The following is a 19360-nucleotide window of genomic DNA, read 5'->3' on the forward strand; positions in this document are numbered from 1 at the left end:
GCTGCTTCTGAAGGAAATGAACAATGTGTTCTATTATATTGTGACTGAAACCAATTATCTTTAATGCAGGGTTCTTGTCCCTCCCTTAAGTCGCAAATCGCACCCTATTCCCTAAATAGTGCACTACTTTCGACCAGAGCCCTTATGGGGAATAGGTTACCGTTTGGGATGCAGCTCTGGGAATCTGGGCTGAGGGCTGGGTCTAGGGGACTAATACAATGGCCACATAGCTGGAATGTTAATAGAAGGTTTGAGAGCCATCACAAACACAATACCATCATCAGCCATGCGCACACACACACACCCTTCAACTACCCTGCCGTCCTGTTTAGCCTGTCGGCCTGCTCATTCAGGCTCAAAGACCAACCCACATGCTGTCCTCTCTCACAGAGGTCCTTTTATGCTAGTACGGCTATGTGCTAATTGGGACTGCCACAAGCACAGTTTATTTTCCACAAACTGTCCCATGTTCCAACCTCTAGTACACAGTTTTGGGAAGGGTAAGCCGACTTTGAATTAAAATATGGAGCGGCACAGTGTCTGACCACTGTGTAGAGGTGCTGCTCAGTGGCTTTCTGTTTGTAGTGAGGTATTACATCCCTAGGGATCTCTCTCTCTCTCTCTCTCTCTCTCTCGCTCTCTTTCTCTCTCTCGCTCTGTCTGTCTGTCTGTCTCTGTCTCTGTCTCGCGCTCTCTCTCCTCTCCTATCTATGTGGTCCTCTTTACCATAACAAATATCATCTAGTCATTATATTTCTATGCTGTTTACCAAAGCAGACCTCTGTGATAACCATTGTCCAGTCAAGCTGTAAGGTTCAGTGAGTGTATATAGCTAAGCAGCGGAGTTTGTGGTCTCTTCAGAAGACTAAATCCATCTTAGATCATAACAAGTCTGTCCTCTGGAAACACACTGGGCAGAGGGTAACAACATGTCATTGTACTGTATTTAATATTGTGTGATTCCTGGTGGAGACATGTGTTTTTTTTTAAAGAGGTTGGTTGGTTGTTCATTGGACACCATTTTGTTCTGGTTTGATGTGTGTGGCTGTTGACCCCTGACAGAGTACACTAGGACAGAGTACACTAGGACAGAGTACACTAGGACGATAAACATTCAGGTCAAAAGTGGATGTAACACTGCAGTGTTTTAACGTTGTGTTGCCATTTTGTTTCCTGATTTTATATATATTTTTTCAAATCTGTTGTCCTTATCACAACGCTGATCTGGTGTTGTCTTTTTTAACGTTGCGTCGATGTAGTCTTAACCTTTTTGTATTGACCTTTGTCCAGGTGCCGTTCCCAGCTCTTCAGGGGGAAGGGGTGGAATATCTGGGCCGAGCCGACGACGCTGTCATCGCCATCTCCAACTACAGGCTCCACATCAAGTTCAAGGATTCCGTCATCAATGTAAGACACGACACACAGCTTCCTAATGGCCCCCTGGAGCCTATGCAGTGGTTTGATCAGGGCTTGGTTCCCCTCCTCACCCCCCTGGTGCTTGGTCCCCCTCCTCACCCCCCTGGTTCCCCTCATCACCCCCTGGTGCTTGGTTCCCCTCCTCACCCCCCTGGTGCTTGGTTCCCCTCCTCACCCCCCTGGTGCTTGGTCCCCCCTCCTCACCCCCTGGTCCCCCTCCTCACCCCCCCTGGTTCCCCTCCTCACCCCCCTGGTGCTTGGTCCCCCTCCTCACCCCCCCTGGTGCTTGGTCCCCCTCCTCACCCCCTGGTGCTTGGTCCCCCTCCTCACCCCCCTGGTGCTTGGTCCCCCTCCTCACCCCCCTGGTGCTTGGTCCCCCTCCTCACCCCCTGGTGCTTGGTCCCCCTCCTCACCCCCCTGGTGCTTGGTTCCCCTCCTCACCCCCCTGGTGCTTGGTTCCCCTCCTCACCCCCCCTGGTGCTTGGTTCCCCTCCTCACCCCCCTGGTGCTTGGTTCCCCTCCTCACCCCCCCTGGTGCTTGGTTCCCCTCCTCACCCCCCTGGTTCCCCTCCTCACCCCCTGGTGCTTGGTTCCCCCTCCTCACCCCCTGGTGCTTGGTTCCCCCTCCTCACCCCCCTGGTTCCCCTCCTCACCCCCCTGGTTCCCCTCCTCACCCCCCTGGTGCTTGGTTCCCCTCCTCACCCCCCTGGTGCTTGGTTCCCCTCCTCACCCCCCTGGTTCCCCTCCTCACCCCCTGGTTCGCCTCCTCACCCCCCTGGTGCTTGGTCCCCCTCCTCACCCCCTGGTGCTTGGTCCCCCTCCTCACCCCCTGGTGCTTGGTCCCCCTCCTCACCCCCTGGTGCTTGGTCCCCCTCCTCACCCCCTGGTTCTTGGATCCTCCTCCTCACCCCCCTGGTTCCCCTCCTCACTCCCCTGGTTCCCCTCCTCACCCCCCCTGGTTCCCCTCCTCACCCCCTGGTGCTTGGTCCTCCTCCTCACCCCCTGGTCCCCCTCCTCACCCCCCTGGTGCTTGGTTCCCCTCCTCACCCCCCTGCTGCTTGGATCCTCCTCCTCACCCCCCTGGTCCCCCTCCTCACCCCCTGGTGCTTGGTCCCCCTCCTCACCCCCTGGTGCTTGGTCCCCCCTCCTCACCCCCTGGTGCTTGGTCCCCCTCCTCACCCCCTGGTGCTTGGATCCTCCTCCTCACCCCCCTGGTTCCCCTCCTCACCCCCCGGTTCCCCTCCTCACCCCCTGGTCCCCCTCCTCACCCCCTGGTCCCCCTCCTCACCCCCTGGTCCCCCTCCTCACCCCCTGGTTCCCCTCCTCACCCCCCCTGGTGCTTGGTTCCCCTCCTCACCCCCCTGCTGCTTGGATCCTCCTCCTCACCCCCCTGCTGCTTGGATCCTCCTCCTCACCCCCCTGGTTCCCCTCCTCACCCCCCCTGGTTCCCCTCCTCACCCCCCTGGTGCTTGGTCCCCCTCCTCACCCCCCCTGGTGCTTGGTCCCCCTCCTCACCCGGTGGTGCTTGACAGTGCGCTGGACACCACAGAGAGCGGTGCATTGAGCAGTGTCTCTGATCTCACCAGCCAGGACTGTTTTGACGTGGCCTCTGGGATTTTAGGGAGCCGGGCCAATGCTTCCTTACTTGCATAGTCTCTCTCACACACACACACTTTCTAACGTTGGCATCCAGCAGTCCTCTCCTACTGACATCAGCCCATGCTGTAATACAAACAGCCTAGTTGTTTTCATTCACTGGCCTGGCAGAGAGATTCCACCTCCCTCTCCTCTCCTCTCCTCTCCTCTCCTCTCCTCTCCTCTCCTCTCCTCTCCTCTCCTCTCCTCTCCTCTCCTCTCCTCTCCTCTCCTCTCCTCTCCTCTCCTCTCCTCTCCTCTCCTCTCCTCTCCTCTCCTCTCCTCTCCTCTCCTCTCCTCTCCTCTCAACTCCAGTCAGCTTACAGAGGACTTGTAGCAGGACTCTGTTAAAAGCAGAACTCACATAGGTCTCCACTGTCAGAGTTTATGCTGCCTTCGTATGAAAATGTTAAATTCCCCGTTTTTTTCCCTTTTACTGCCTGTTTGTTCAAAAGTATTCTGGGTAGTATGTAGGGTTTAGCAACATTTTAGTAGGAAACATTAAGTAACATTTCCGAAAAGTGGCACGACGTACAGTAGGATTGGCATTCTACCAATGTTTTCTCTCAAGGGGTCTGTCCATAGCAAGGATTAAGCAACATTTCAAAGAAGAGACGTGAAGGATTGGCGTTTGGCAGTGCCAGCAGGGTCCTGCACTGAACCTAGTCAGTCAGAGGCACAGATAAACTGTAGTAACCGTTAGCCAACCAGCTCTCCCCCCTAAGCCATACCGCCCTCCTAAACGCTCTGTTCTCACCCTTTGAGCCCATTGAGTTTATTTCCCTTCTCTTCTCTCCTTCTCTTCTCTCCTTCTCTTCTCTCCTTCTCTTCTCTTCTCTCCTTCTCTTCTCTCCTTCTCTTCTCTCCTTCTCTTGGTTGTGGTCAGCTGAAGTTCCACTCGTTCTACCTTGTGATTTTGTTCTCTGCTTCAGTTTATTATCTTCCATCTTTAGCTCACTGTCTTTTGATGTTCCATTTAACCTCCACTTCCTTCTGTTTTATTTCTTTAGTTTAATCATTTTTCCATTTCCTCCCGTCTTGACACCGCTCTCTCTCTGCTCCCCCTCTTTCTCTCTCTGCTCCCCCTCTTTCTCTCTCTGCTCCCTCTCTGCTCCCTCTCTGCTCTCTCTCTGCTCCCCCTCTTTCTCTCTCTGCTCCCCCTCTTTCTCTCTCTGCTCCCTCTCTGCTCTCTCTCTGCTCCCCCTCTTTCTCTCTCTGCTCCCCCTCTTTCTCTCTCTGCTCTCTCTCTGCTCCCCCTCTTTCTCTCTCTGCACTCTTCCTCTGCCCTCTTTCTCTCTCTGCTCACCCTCTTTCTCTCTCTGCTCCCCCTCTCTGCTCTCTCTGCTCCCCCTCTTTCTCTCTCTGCTCCCCCTCTTTCTCTCTCTGCTCCCCCTCTTTCTCTCTCTGCTCCCCCTCTTTCTCTCTCTGCTCCCCCTCTTTCTCTCTCTCTGCTCTCCCTCTCTGCTCTCTCTCTGCTCTCCCTCTCTGCTCTCTCTCTGCTCTCCCTCTTTCTCTCTCTGCTCCCCCTCTTTCTCTCTCTGCTCCCCCTCTTTCTCTCTCTGCTCCCCCTCTCTGCTCTCTCTCTGCTCTCCCTCTCTGCTCTCTCTCTGCTCTCCCTCTCTGCTCTCTCTGCTCCCCCTCTCTGCTCTCTCTCTGCTCCCCCTCTCTGCTCTCTCTCTGCTCCCCCTCTCTGCTCTCTCTCTGCTCTCTCTCTGCTCTCTCTCTGCTGTCCCTCTCTGCTCTCCCTCTCTGCTCTCTCTCTGCTCCCCCTCTCTGCTCTCTCTCTGCTCCCCCTCTCTGCTCTCTCTGCTCTCCCTCTCTGCTCTCTCTCTGCTCTCTCTCTGCTCTCTCTCTGCTCTCTCTCTGCTCTCTCTCTGCTCTCTCTCTGCTCTCCCTCTCTGCTCTCCCTCTCTGCTCTCCCTCTCTGCTCTCTCTCTGCTCCCCCTCTCTGCTCTCTCTCTGCTCCCCCTCTCTGCTCCCCCTCTCTGCTCCCCCTCTCTGCTCCCCCTCTTTCTCTCTCTGCTCCCCCTCTCTGCTCTCTCTCTGCTCCCCCTCTCTGCTCCCCCTCTCTGCTCTCTCTCTGCTTCCCTCGCTCGGTCTGTTTCTTCTCCCTCTCTGTTCCTGGTGCCTGTTACTGTGTTGTAGACCTATCCAGGTGTGGACAATCACATTTCTGTGAGTACATTGTGTCAATGGCCACCCTCGGCTTCCTTCTCCTCCTCCCTCCTCCTCCTCCTCCCTCACAGTCTAGACTAGTCTGCTTCTGTCATTAATTCTCTGTTCGGTTCAGACTGACTGCTGCTGGATTAATGTGCACCCTAGAATAAAATGCCGTTTAACTTTTCAATTGGAAGCAATCTAACCCCCCCCCACCTCCCGCCCCCAACCAGCGTGGATGGTGATTGGTCAGCCCCAATCAGAAGTCAAGCCTCATTGGGTAATTGTATAACTGTTGAGGTTGGAGTGACGTCATTAACACCTCTGACCACGTGGACCAATAACAGAGCTGTGGTACGGGACACGACAGGCTCAGCATGACAGAATGACCGAGGGAACACTCTAGAATAGACTGCAGTTCTACAGACTCCGGGGCTTGACCTAAAATGGTTTATATGAATGAGATTAACTGCGTGGCAATTTTACTGTATGGCAACTATGAAAAGTGTAAATACCTTGACATATAAACTTTCTAGTTTATGGAAAGGGATTTGACAATGGTAATAACCTGCAATGTGATGATTTTATAAGGAAGGTTAAGTGACGCTGCTGTTTTTTAAAAGGCTAGATATTGGTGTTGCTATGGAGACGTTGTTTGCGGGGGGGGGGGCTGTTTTAGGCCTATACCTAACAGAGGCTTGACTGAATTTACATAACCAATGGGGAGGAGAGTAAGTCTACCACCAATGTCATCTTCCAATCCCCACTGAAGTGCTACCTCTGCTGTGTCTGGCTACCTCCTCGGGCTTGCAGCCCACTCTACAATAGGGTAGCTAAACTAGCCCATTGCCGTTGTAGAAGAAGTGTTGTCTGTCCTGTGTAACGCGGTGTCTCTCTGGCTCCCCCTACAGGTGCCTCTGATGCTGATAGAGAGTGTGGAGAGCAGAGACATGTTTCAACTGCATATCATCTGCAAGGACTCTAAAGTTGTCAGGTAAAAAGAGAGAGACTATCTAACTACACTGGCCAGTGACCACCGTCGACTATGGTCAGGACCAACAGATACATGGATACCTTGTATACAATCAATCATGATTATTTTTTGTGATTTAAAAAATAAGATTTGTTTTCATAATAGTATTCATTTTGATTATGTTTGATTTGACATTTTAAAAACACAACATTTTTTTATATTTAACTGCGTTTATAGGCTCAGTTCTAAACAAGGAGACTTGGCAATAGTCTTTTTGTGTGTGTGGATTTTCCACAATATTTCTACTGGTGAGAACTGTTGAGAGAACGGCTTCTTTGTTATTGCTCGGAGTTGGAGAACAGATGTGATGACGTTTGCTTAAGAACTGGTTTGGCTCAAAAGACTTGAGTTTTCAACTGAACTAAGAGCCCACTTCTCTCTCATAAAGCCCTGCCTTAGAGAGACACACACAGTGTTCCCATGTCTTTGATTGTGATGGCTTTATCTCTGTCTCTCACACACACACACACACACACACACACACACACACACACACACACACACACACACACACACACACACACACACACACACACACACACACAGTGTTCCCATGTCTTTGATTGCCTTGTATCCTACCTGAGGAGCAGGTGTCATGTGGAAGGGCCCTTGGAAACACTGTTCTGTACCCCATGAACACTCACTAGAATATAGAACTATAGAATATAGAACTATAGAATACTCACCACATTGAAGAACCCTCTTCAATATGCTGGTGTTTCTAGCTCCAACAGAGCAGTATTGCTGGTGTTTCTAGCTCCAACAGAGCAGTAATGCTGGTGTTTCTAGCTCCAACAGGGCAGTAGTGCTGGTGTTTCTAGCTCCAACAGGGCAGTAATGCTGGTGTTTCTAGCTCCAACAGAGCAGTAATGCTGGTGTTTCTAGCTCCAACAGAGCAGTAATGCTGGTGTTTCTAGCTCCAACAGTCCAGTAATGCTGGTGTTTCTAGCTCCAACAGTGCAGTAATGCTGGTGTTTCTAGCTCCAACAGAGCAGTAATGCTGGTGTTTCTAGCTCCAACAGGGCAGTAATGCTGGTGTTTCTAGCTCCAACAGAGCAGTAATGCTGGTGTTTCTAGCTCCAACAGTGCAGTAATGCTGGTGTTTCTAGCTCCAACAGAGCAGTAATGCTGGTGTTTCTAGCTCCAACAGTGCAGTAATGCTGGTGTTTCTAGCTCCAACAGGGCAGTAATGCTGGTGTTTCTAGCTCCAACAGAGCAGTAGTGCTGGTGTTTCTAGCTCCAACATGGCAGTAATGCTGGTGTTTCTAGCTCCAACATGGCAGTAATGCTGGTGTTTCTAGCTCCAACATGGCAGTAATGCTGGTGTTTCTAGCTCCAACAGGGCAGTAATGCTGGTGTTTCTAGCTCCAACAGGGCAGTAATGCTGGTGTTTCTAGCTCCAACATGGCAGTAATGCTGGTGTTTCTAGCTCCAACAGGGCAGTAATGCTGGTGTTTCTAGCTCCAACAGGGCAGTAATGCTGGTGTTTCTAGCTCCAACAGGGCAGTAATGCTGGTGTTTCTAGCTCCAACAGAGCAGTAATGCTGGTGTTTCTAGCTCCACAGAGCAGTAGTGCTGGTGTTTCTAGCTCCAACAGAGCAGTAGTGCTGGTGTTTCTAGCTCCAACAGAGCAGTAATGTTTGTGTTTCTATCTCCAACAGAGCAGTAATGCTGGTGTTTCTAGCTCCAACATGGCAGTAATGCTGGTGTTTCTAGCTCCAACAGAGCAGTAATGCTGGTGTTTCTAGCTCCAACAGAGCAGTAATGCTGGTGTTTCTATCTCCAACAGAGCAGTAATGCTGGTGTTTCTAGCTCCAACATGGCAGTAATGCTGGTGTTTCTAGCTCCAACAGAGCAGTAATGCTGGTGTTTCTAGCTCCAACAGGGCAGTAGTGCTGGTGTTTCTAGCTCCAACATGGCAGTAATACTGGTGTTTCTAGCTCCAACATGGCAGTAATGCTGGTGTTTCTAGCTCCAACATGGCAGTAATGCTGGTGTTTCTAGCTCCAACAGTGCAGTAATGTTTGTGTTTCTAGCTCCAACATGGCAGTAATGCTGGTGTTTCTAGCTCCAACAGAGCAGTAATGTTTGTGTTTCTAGCTCCAACAGAGCAGTAATGTTTGTGTTTCTAGCTCCAACAGAGCAGTAATGTTTGTGTTTCTAGCTCCAACAGAGCAGTAATGCTGGTGTTTCTAGCTCCAACAGAGCAGTAATGCTGGTGTTTCTAGCTCCAACAGAGCAGTAATGTTTGTGTTTCTAGCTCCAACGGGGCAGTAATGCTGGTGTTTCTAGCTCCAACAGAGCAGTAATGTTTGTGTTTCTAGCTCCAACAGAGCAGTAATGCTGGTGTTTCTAGCTCCAACAGAGCAGTAATGCTGGTGTTTCTAGCTCCAACAGAGCAGTAATGCTGGTGTTTCTAGCTCCAACAGAGCAGTAATGCTGGTGTTTCTAGCTCCAACAGAGCAGTAATGCTGGTGTTTCTAGCTCCAACAGGGCAGTAATGCTGGTGTTTCTAGCTCCAACAGAGCAGTAATGCTGGTGTTTCTAGCTCCAACAGAGCAGTAGTGCTGGTGTTTCTAGCTCCAACAGAGCAGTAGTGCTGGTGTTTCTAGCTCCAACAGTGCAGTAATGCTGGTGTTTCTAGCTCCAACAGGGCAGTAATGCTGGTGTTTCTAGCTCCAACAGGGCAGTAATGCTGGTGTTTCTAGCTCCAACAGGGCAGTAATGCTGGTGTTTCTAGCTCCAACAGGGCAGTAGTGCTGGTGTTTCTAGCTCCAACAGGGCAGTAATGCTGGTGTTTCTAGCTCCAACAGGGCAGTAATGTTGGTGTTTCTAGCTCCAACAGAGCAGTAATGCTGGTGTTTCTAGCTCCAACATGGCAGTAATGCTGGTGTTTCTAGCTCCAACAGGGCAGTAATGCTGGTGTTTCTAGCTCCAACAGAGCAGTAATGCTGGTGTTTCTAGCTCCAACAGAGCAGTAATGCTGGTGTTTCTAGCTCCAACGGGGCAGTAATGTTGGTGTTTCTAGCTCCAACAGTGCAGTAATGTTGGTGTTTCTAGCTCCAACGGGGCAGTAATGCTGGTGTTTCTAGCTCCAACAGGGCAGTAATGCTGGTGTTTCTAGCTCCAACGGGGCAGTAATGCTGGTGTTTCTAGCTCCAACAGGGCAGTAATGCTGGTGTTTCTAGCTCCAACAGAGCAGTAATGCTGGTGTTTCTAGCTCCAACAGGGCAGTAATGTTGGTGTTTCTAGCTCCAACAGAGCAGTAATGTTTGTGTTTCTAGCTCCAACAGAGCAGTAATGCTGGTGTTTCTAGCTCCAACAGAGCAGTAATGCTTGTGTTTCTAGCTCCAACAGAGCAGTAATGCTGGTGTTTCTAGCTCCAACAGAGCAGTAATGTTTGTGTTTCTAGCTCCAACGGGGCAGTAATGCTGGTGTTTCTAGCTCCAACGGGGCAGTAATGTTTGTGTTTCTAGCTCCAACGGGGCAGTAATGCTGGTGTTTCTAGCTCCAACGGGGCAGTAATGCTGGTGTTTCTAGCTCCAACATGGCAGTAATGCTGGTGTTTCTAGCTCCAACGGGGCAGTAATGTTGGTGTTTCTAGCTCCAACGGAGCAGTAATGCTGGTGTTTCTAGCTCCAACGGGGCAGTAATGCTGGTGTTTCTAGCTCCAACGGGGCAGTAATGCTGGTGTTTCTAGCTCCAACAGAGCAGTAATGTTTGTGTTTCTAGCTCCAACAGGGCAGTAATGCTGGTGTTTCTAGCTCCAACAGGGCAGTAATGCTGGTGTTTCTAGCTCCAACAGTGCAGTAATGTTTGTGTTTCTAGCTCCAACAGGGCAGTAATGCTGGTGTTTCTAGCTCCAACAGGGCAGTAATGCTGGTGTTTCTAGCTCCAACATGGCAGTAATGCTGGTGTTTCTAGCTCCAACAGTGCAGTAATGTTGGTGTTTCTAGCTCCAACGGGGCAGTAATGCTGGTGTTTCTAGCTCCAACAGAGCAGTAATGTTTGTGTTTCTAGCTCCAACAGTGCAGTAATGCTGGTGTTTCTAGCTCCAACAGAGCAGTAATGCTGGTGTTTCTAGCTCCAACAGTGCAGTAATGTTGGTGTTTCTAGCTCCAACGGGGCAGTAATGCTGGTGTTTCTAGCTCCAACAGGGCAGTAATGCTGGTGTTTCTAGCTCCAACGTGGCAGTAATGCTGGTGTTTCTAGCTCCAACGGAGCAGTAATGCTGGTGTTTCTAGCTCCAACAGAGCAATAATACAAATAAACAATACACACATGTTGCCCAAAAAACTAATAATAAGTTATATAGGATGAAACATGACTAGAATACAGTGTACACCATATAAAGTGGGTGAAACAGTATGTAAACATTATTAAAGTGACCGGTCTTCAATGACTATGTACATAGGACCGTTGTCTCTAAGGTTCAGGGTAGAGTACCGGGTGGTGGACAGCTAGAACAGTCTCTAAAGTTCAGCGTAGAGTACCGGGTGGTGGACAGCTAGAACAGTCTCTAAAGTTCAGGGTAGAGTACCGGGTGGTGGACAGCTAGAACAGTCTCTAAAGTTCAGGGTAGAGTACCGGGTGGTGGACAGCTAGAACAGTCTCTAAAGTTCAGGGTAGAGTACCGGGTGATAGCCAGCTAGAACAGTCTCTAAAGTTCAGGGTAGAGTACCGGGTGGTGGACAGCTAGAACAGTCTCTAAAGTTCAGGGTAGAGTACCGGGTGGTGGACAGCTAGAACAGTCTCTAAAGTTCAGGGTAGAGTACCGGGTGGTGGACAGCTAGATCAGTCTCTAAAGTTCAGGGTAGAGTACCGGGTGATAGCCAGCTAGAACAGTCTCTAAAGTTCAGGGTACAGTACCGGGTGGTGGACAGCTAGATCAGTCTCTAAAGTTCAGGGTAGAGTACCGGGTGGTGGACAGCTAGAACAGTCTCTAAAGTTCAGGGTAGAGTACCGGGTGGTGGACAGCTAGAACAGTCTCTAAAGTTCAGGGTAGAGTACCGGGTGGTGGACAGCTAGAACAGTCTCTAAAGTTCAGGGTAGAGTACCGGGTGGTGGACAGCTAGAACAGTCTCTAAAGTTCAGGGTAGAGTACCGGGTGATAGCCAGCTAGAACAGTCTCTAAAGTTCAGGGTAGAGTACCGGGTGATAGCCAGCTAGAACAGTCTCTAAAGTTCAGGGTAGAGTACCGGGTGATAGCCAGCTAGAACAGTCTCTAAAGTTCAGGGTAGAGTACCGGGTGGTGGACAGCTAGAACAGTCTCTAAAGTTCAGGGTAGAGTACCGGGTGATAGCCAGCTAGAACAGTCTCTAAAGTTCAGGGTAGAGTACCGGGTGGTGGACAGCTAGAACAGTCTCTAAAGTTCAGGGTAGAGTACCGGGTGGTGGACAGCTAGATCAGTGTCTAAGGTTCAGGGCAGGGTACTGGGTGGAGGCCGGCTAGTGACTGTTTAACAGTCTGATGGTCTGGAGATAGAAACTGTTTCTCAGTCTCTTGGTCCCAGCTTTGATGCACCTGTACTGTCTCCGCCTTCTGGATGGTAGCGGCGTGAACAGGCCGTGGCTCGGGTGGCTGAGGTCCTTGATGATCTTCTTGGCCTTCCTGTGACACCGGGTGGTGTAGATGTCCTGGAGGGCAGGCAGTGTGTCCTCAGTGACTCACTGGGCTGACCACAGAGAGCCCTGTTGTTGTGAATGGTGCAATTGCCATACCAGGCGGTGTTACAGCCTGACAGGATGTTCTCAATGGTGCATCTGAAGAAATGTGACTTTAAGAACTTCTATAGCCTCCTGGGGTTGAAGAGGCGCTGTTGCGCTGCCTTCACCACGCTGTCTGTGTGACGGGATCATTTCAGGTTGTCTGTGGGGGGACACCGAGGAACTTGAAGCTTTTGAGCCCCTCCACTGTGGCCCCGTCAAAGTGGATGAGGCGTGCTCTCGCTGCGGTCTCCTGTAGTCCACAATCAGCTCGTTCGTTTTGTTGACATTGAGGGAGAGGTTATTTTCCTGGCACCACTCCGCCAGAGCCCAAACTACCTCCCTGCAGGCTGTCATCGTTGTTCATAATCCTGTCATGGGTGAACAGGGAGTACAGGAGAGGGCTACGCATCCCTGTTGAGGATCAGCGTGACGGAAGTGTTGTTGCCTACCTTCACCACTTGGGGTCGGCCCGTCAGGAAGTCCTAGGACCCAGTTGCACAGGGCGCGATTCGGACCCAGAACCCTGAGCTTGGTGTCCTCCAAACTCATCGCTATGGTGTTGAAGGCTGAGCTGTAGTCGATATTAACAGTATTCTTACGTAGGTATTTCTCTTGCCCAGGTGGGATAGGGCAGTGTGCAGTGCAATGGTGTCGTCTGTGGATCTGTTGGGGCGATATGCGAATTGTAGTGGTTCTAAGGTGAAGGTAATGGTCTTTAACTTAGCGCTGGGTGATATATCGAATTCATTCCGATTTCATGTTTTTGCACGATATTTCAAATGTCTGTATCGCAAGAATCAAGTTTATTTTTGTTTTTATGAACATTTATGTCCACTTGTTCTCATGTTGTATTTTTGGTCTCGTCTCTTTCGCTCCTTCTGTGCTGTGTGCAACTTCACATTTACACCGGAGATCTGTATATAATGACGAGATGTTCATGTCTTCGTCCTAACAATGAGAGTCGTGGTCCCAAAGGTGGGAAGGCAGGTGACCAAGCTTAGATCCAAAATAAGCTCATAGAAACGCATTGGGCTTATTTTGGCCAGAGTAAAACCTTTCTCTTCGCCTCTTCCTCTCTGCTTACACATATACCACGCCCCTCCCCTCCCCCTGCCACTCACACCAAGCCCCTCCCCCTGCCACTCACACCAAGCCCCCTCCCCTTGCCACTCACACCAACAAAGATGAGAGATTTTTATTTATTTATTTATTTCACCTTTATTTAACCAGGTAGGCCAGTTGAGAACAAGTTCTCGTTAACTGTGACCTGGCCAAGATAAAGCAAAAGCAGTGCGACAAAAACAACACAGAGTTACACATGGAATAAACAAACGTACAGTCAATAACCCAATAGAAAAATATGTATACTGTGTTTGCAAATGGGGATCACGCCTTCCTCTCTGACAAGTGGTTTCAACTCACTATTTGCATTTGAGGTTTGGTCCAACAGAATTGGTCACATTAACACCGAAACACATTGAGTCATTTGTTTCCTGTAACAGAGGAGAAGTGAATCCTTTTTTTTTAATGTCACAACTACTCAAAGTAGCTTAAAAATACACAGTATTTGTTATTAACTGCAGTAGTAAAATAATGGCTTTTCATTCAGACAATATTGTTCTGGAACACTACTTAAACAGGAGTATCAATGCCCATTTGGTTCTGGAAAATAAATGCTCAGTATGTCGCGTGCGGCATTTAGAGTACCATTATAGCACCATTTCTGCCAAAGACTGTTATACCAGCTGTCTAGTCAGTTTTATAAATGTGCAATAAGCATAAAAAAAGGAAAAAAAGATGCCATTTTGTTTAAAGAATTGGCTACTCGTTCTCATTCTGAGAAATAAGGTAGACCCACTGGATTTCAACATCCTGAACAAAGTTGACAGACTAGCATGCTGTTCAAACAGTTGGAGACGGACTGAAGGGTCCGTTCCTAACAATTCAACTGCTCTACCTTGTTAGCTAGAAAATAGATAAATAGTTGGCTGAACTTGAAATATAAAGATAGCACATGGGCTTGTCTTGGAGAGAGATTGTTTTTATTAGACTTGTGTTCATTTTCTTTAATGCCGGCTACAGGAAGTTGTTAGGGAATGTGTATTATGGTTCTGGTTACATTTGTAACAAACAGGGCCTTTTCATAGACGGACTTGAAGCCAGATCAGTGATTATTGCAAAAAAAAGCAGCTGCCAAGAGTGTACAAAGCTTTCATCAAGGCAAAGGGTGGCTACTTTGAAGAATCTGAAATCTATTTTGATTTAACACTTTTTTTGGTTACTACATGATTCCATATGTGATTTATTTTTTAAAAAAAAAATTCATAGTTGTGATGTCTTCACTATTATTCTACAATGTTAAAGAAACAACCCTTGAATGAGTAGGTGTGTCCAAACTTTTGACTGGTATTGTATTTTGTGAATCGGCCATAAATCTTGAAAAAAGTCGTAGGATTTTAAGCCCATATCGCACAGCCCTACTTAAACTAGTCTCTCAAAACACTTCATGAAGTGACTGCTACTGGGAGGTAGTCATTTTAATGATTTTTGTTTTCCTCGACGAGCGGGCGAAGAATCTGTTGAGCTCATCCGGAAGCAAGGCATCGATGTCCGTTTATTTTGTTTTTAATAATCCGTGATTGTCTGGAATTCCTGCCACAAGTCTCATGTCTGAACCGTTGAATTGTGACTCCACTTTGTCTCTGTGCTGTCGTTTTTTTTGCCTCTATGATTGCCTTATGGAGGTAATAACTACACTCTTATGGAGGTCATAACCACACTCTTATGGAGGTCGTAACCACACTCTTATGGAGGTCGTAACCACACTGTTATGGAGGTCGTAACCACACTGTTATGGAGGTCGTAACCACACTGTTATGGAGGTCGTAACCACACTGTTATGGAGGTAGTAACCACACTGTTATGGAGGTAGTAACCACACTGTTATGGAGGTCGTAACCACACTGTTATGGAGGTTGTAACCACACTGTTATGGAGGTTGTAACCTCATTCTTATGGAGGTCGTAACCACACTGTTATGGAGGTCGTAACCACACTGTTATGGAGGTCGTAACCACACTGTTATGGCGGTCGTAACGACACTCTTATGGATGTCATAGCTGGTCTGTTTCTACACGTCCGTGTTCCCAGTCACATTTTGTCATGGTTAAATGCGGTGGTTCGCGCTTTCAGCTTTGGCAGCGAACGCTCCCATCTATCCAGGGTTTTTGGTTTGGATAAGTTGAAGTGGGAACAATATCCTTTATCCAGTTCCTGATGAACCCAGTCACCGAGTCTGTGTATACGTCCAATACTATTCTCACAGGCTACCCGGAACATTTTCCGATTGGTCAGACCAACGTTGAACAGTCCTTACCACTGGAGCTTCCTGTTTTTAAGTTTCTGCCTATAGGTGGGGAGGAGCAGAATGGAGGTGTGATCTGATTTGTCAAAGGGCCTTGTGGATGGAGAGTAGCAGGGTCAGTGTTGCGCGTGTAGCACAGTAGATGTGTTGAAAGAATTACGGTAGCATTTTCCTCACATATCCTTTATTAAAGTCCCCCCCAGCTACAATAAATGCTGCCCCAGGATATGCAGTTCCCAGTTTGCACATAGTCCAGTGTAGTTACTTGTGGGAGTGGGGGGGGGAGATATACACGGCGGTGATGATGACTGAAGAAAATTCTCTCGGGAGGTAATGCGGTCGTCATTTTGATGGTGAGGTATTTCAGATCGGGAGAACAAAAGGAAAAAGGACTTCCTGTACGTTAACACAATCACACCATGAGTTGTTAATCATGAAACAAACTCCTTCTGGCTTTCTTTTTCCTGGAGACTTCTTTCTTCCTGTCCACGTGATGGTCGATAATATGGTGAAACTGTGATAATGGTTTTAAAGGTCCTGGCGATCCTCTGACTTCCTGTCCTGATGTGTTTTTTGTTCCGTTATCTCCTCAGATGCCACTTCTCCACGTTCAAGCAGTGCCAGGAGTGGCTGAAACGTCTGAACCGGGCCATAGCCCATCCTGGCAGGCTGGAGGATCTATTCGCCCTGGCCTACCACGCCTGGTGTCTGGGGAGCAACACTGATGACGAGGACCAGCACCTACACCTCTGTAGACCAGGTCAGAGTCGCCCGAGCGTACACACACACACACACACACACACACACACACACACAGACACACAGACACACACACAGAAAATGTTTTTGAGTTTACGGCTCAGAGAACTGAATTGTTTATAATCACTTTACTCCCAACAGACAGACGGATATTAACAGTGCGTGTGTGTGTGTGCACGCGGATACACACAGTAAGCACAGAGAATATACTGATTTTTGTGCTGAAGAATTAATCAAATCAAATGTATTTATATAGCCCTTCTTACATCAGCTGATATCTCAAAGTGCTGTACAGAAACCCAGCCTAAAACCCCGAACAGCAAGCGATGTAGGTGTAGAAGCACGGTGGCTAGGAATGAACTGAGGGTTCTGGTTCCCTCGTTGTCCCCATTGTGTTCATATCAAATCATCCCTTTCTCTCAGACAGGTGACCATGTCCTCTCTCTCTCTCTCACTCACACACTCTCTCTCTCTCTCTCTCTCTCTCTCTGTCTGTCTCTCTCTGTGTGTGTGTCTAGGTGACCATGTCCTCTCTCTCTCTCTCTGTGTGTGTGTGTGTGTGTGTCTAGGTGACCATGTGTCCTCTCTCTCTCTCTCTCTCTCTCTCTCTCTCTCTCTCTCTCTCTCTCTCTCTCTCTCTCTCTCTCTCTCTCTCTCTCTCTCTCTCTCTCTCTCTCTCTCTCTCTCTCTGTGTGTGTCTAGGTGACCATGTCCTCTCTCTCTCTCTCTCTCTGTGTGTGTAGGTGACCATGTTCGTCAGAGGCTGCAGATGGAGGTTAAGAGGATGGGCTTTGACATGCAGAACGCCTGGAGAGTGTCCGACATCAACCTCAAATACAAGTACGACACACACACACACGGCCCCCCCCAGTCTCAACGCAGAGCAGGAGGATTTATGATCAAACTGCTGCCTCATCATGTACGACACAGCACCACCCCCTTAATTAGCGAGACCACTCTCTCCTAAGCAGACACGTCTGTCTGTGCTGTCAAATGGTCCCAGACTAGCTAACGGAACAGACTAGATGGGGAGAGTGACTCAGCATTTCAAAGAGCCTTTTCTGTGCCAGTCAGTGTTTAAACCTTCTCGCTCTGTCGTTACTTGGCTCTTGATCATCTGTGTGACAGCTCTGTGGGCAAGAGGGAGGGAGGGAGGGAGGGAGGACGCGAGGGAGGGAGGGAGGACGCGAGGGAGGGAGGACAGTAGGGAGGGAGGACGGTAGGGAGGGAGGGAGGGAGGGAGGACGGTAGGGAGAGAGGACAGTAGGGAGGGAGGACGGGAGGGAGGGAGGGAGGGAGGACGGTAGGGAGAGAGGACGGTAGGGAGAGAGGACAGTAGGGAGGGAGGACGGGAGGGAGGGAGGGAGGGAGGGAGGGAGGACGGGAGGGAGGACGGGAGGGAGGAGGGAGGGAGGGAGGACAGTAGGGAGGGAGGGAGGACAGTAGGGAGGGAGGGAGAGAGGACAGAGACAGTAGAGAGAGGGATTAGTGGGGGGAGAGGGAGGTAGAGAGAGGGATTAGTGGAGGTAGAGAAAGAGGGATTAGTGGGGGAGAGAGAGGGATTAGTGGGGGTAGAGAAAGAGGGATTAGTGGAGGTAGAGAAAGAGGGATTAGTGGGGGAGAGAGAGGGATTAGTGGGGGGTAGAGAAAGAGGGATTAGTGGGGGTAGAGAAAGAGGGATTAGTGGGGGTAGAGAAAGAGGGATTAGTGGGGGTAGAGAAAGAGGGATTAGTGGGGGGGAGAGAAAGAGGGATTAGTGGGGGGAGAGAAAGAGGGATTAGTGGGGGGAGAGAGAGGGATTAGTGGGGGAGAGGGAGGTAGAGAAAGAGGAATTAGTAGGGGGAGAGAAGATTAGTAGGTAGAGAAAGAGGGATTAGTAGGTGAGAGAGAAAGAGGGATTAGTAGGGGGAGAGGGAGGTAGAGAAAGGGATTAGTAGGGGGAGAGAAAGAGGGATTAGTAGGGGTAGAGAAAGAGGGATTAGTAGGGGGAGAGAAAGAGGGATTAGTAGGGGGAGAGGGAGGTAGAGAAAGGGATTAGTAGGGGGAGAGAAAGAGGGATTAGTAGGGGGAGAGGGAGGTAGAGGGATTAGTGGGGGTAGAGAAAGAGGGATTAGTGGGAGGAGAGAAAGAGGAATTAGTAGGGGGAGAGAAAGGGGATTAGTAGGGGGGAGAGAAAGAGGGATTAGTAGAGGGAGAGGGAGGTAGAGAGAGGGATTAGTAGGGGGAAGGGAGGGAGGGAGAGAGGGATTAGTAGGGGGAGAGAAAGAGGGATTAGTAGAGGGAGGGTGAGAGGGAGATTAGTGGGGGAGAGGGAGGTAGAGAAAGAGGGATTAGTAGGGGGAGAGAGAGAGGGATTAGTGGGGGGAGAGGGAGGTAGAGGGATTAGTGGGGGTAGAGAAAGAGGGATTAGTGGGGGGAGAGAAAGAGGGATTAGTAGGGGGAGAGAGAGGGATTAGTGGGGGTAGAGAAAGAGGGATTAGTAGGGGGAGAGAAAGAGGGATTAGTAGGGGGAGAGAAAGGGGATTAGTAGGGGGAGAGGGAGGGAGAGAAAGAGGGATTAGTAGGGGAGAGGGAGGTAGAGAAAGGGATTAGTAGGGGGAGAGAAAGAGGGATTAGTAGGGGGAGAGGGAGGTAGAGGGATTAGTGGGGGTAGAGAAAGAGGGATTAGTGGGGGGAGAGAAAGAGGGATTAGTAGGGGGAGAGAAAGGGGATTAGTAGGGGGAGAGGGAGGGAGAGAAAGAGGGATTAGTAGGGGGAGGAGGTAGAGAAAGAGGGATTAGTAGGGGGAGAGGGAGGTAGAGAGAGGGATTAGTAGGGGGAAGGGAGGGAGGGAGAGAGGGATTAGTAGGGGGAGAGAAAGAGGGATTAGTAGAGGGAGGGTGAGAGGGAGATTAGTGGGGGAGAGGGAGGTAGAGAAAGAGGGATTAGTAGGGGGAGAGAAAGAGGGATTAGTAGGGGGAGAGGGAGGTAGAGGGATTAGTGGGGGTAGAGAAAGAGGGATTAGTGGGGGGGAGAGAAAGAGGGATTAGTAGGGGGAGAGAGAGGGATTAGTGGGGGTAGAGAAAGAGGGATTAGTAGGGGGAGAGAAAGAGGGATTAGTAGGGGAGAAAGTTATAAGAGAAAGGATTAGTAGGGGGAGAGGGAGGTAGAGAAAGGGATTAGTAGGGGGAGAGAAAGAGGGATTAGTAGGGGGAGAGGGAGGTAGAGGGATTAGTGGGGGTAGAGAAAGAGGGATTAGTGGGGGGAGAGAAAGAGGGATTAGTAGGGGGAGAGAAAGGGGATTAGTAG

General features: G+C 49.6%; 1 protein-coding gene across 9 annotated transcripts in view; it reads left to right on the forward strand.

Annotated features, from left to right (window-relative positions):
* mtmr4 (myotubularin related protein 4) overlaps nt 1–19360 on the forward strand; it is a 123547-nt gene that overhangs the window by 55035 nt on the left and 49152 nt on the right. For 7 of the 9 annotated variants that reach the window (XR_006769682.1, XR_006769683.1, XM_045717405.1 and 4 more), the window contains 5 exons: nt 1291–1407; nt 5197–5226; nt 6120–6202; nt 15907–16073; nt 16816–16912. Coding sequence is in view for 7 of the 9 variants with exons in the window: in XM_045717405.1 (XP_045573361.1) it covers nt 1291–1407; nt 5197–5226; nt 6120–6202; nt 15907–16073; nt 16816–16912 (494 nt within the window). In the remaining 2 variants the exon portion in view is untranslated. The remainder of the gene's footprint in view (nt 1–1290; nt 1408–5196; nt 5227–6119; nt 6203–15906; nt 16074–16815; nt 16913–19360) is intronic. The other 2 variants (XM_045717409.1, XM_045717408.1) reach the window with 1 other exon arrangement.

This window comes from Salmo salar, chromosome ssa04 (genome assembly GCF_905237065.1).
Source record: "Salmo salar chromosome ssa04, Ssal_v3.1, whole genome shotgun sequence".
In the NCBI taxonomy this organism is placed as follows: Eukaryota; Metazoa; Chordata; class Actinopteri; order Salmoniformes; family Salmonidae; genus Salmo; species Salmo salar.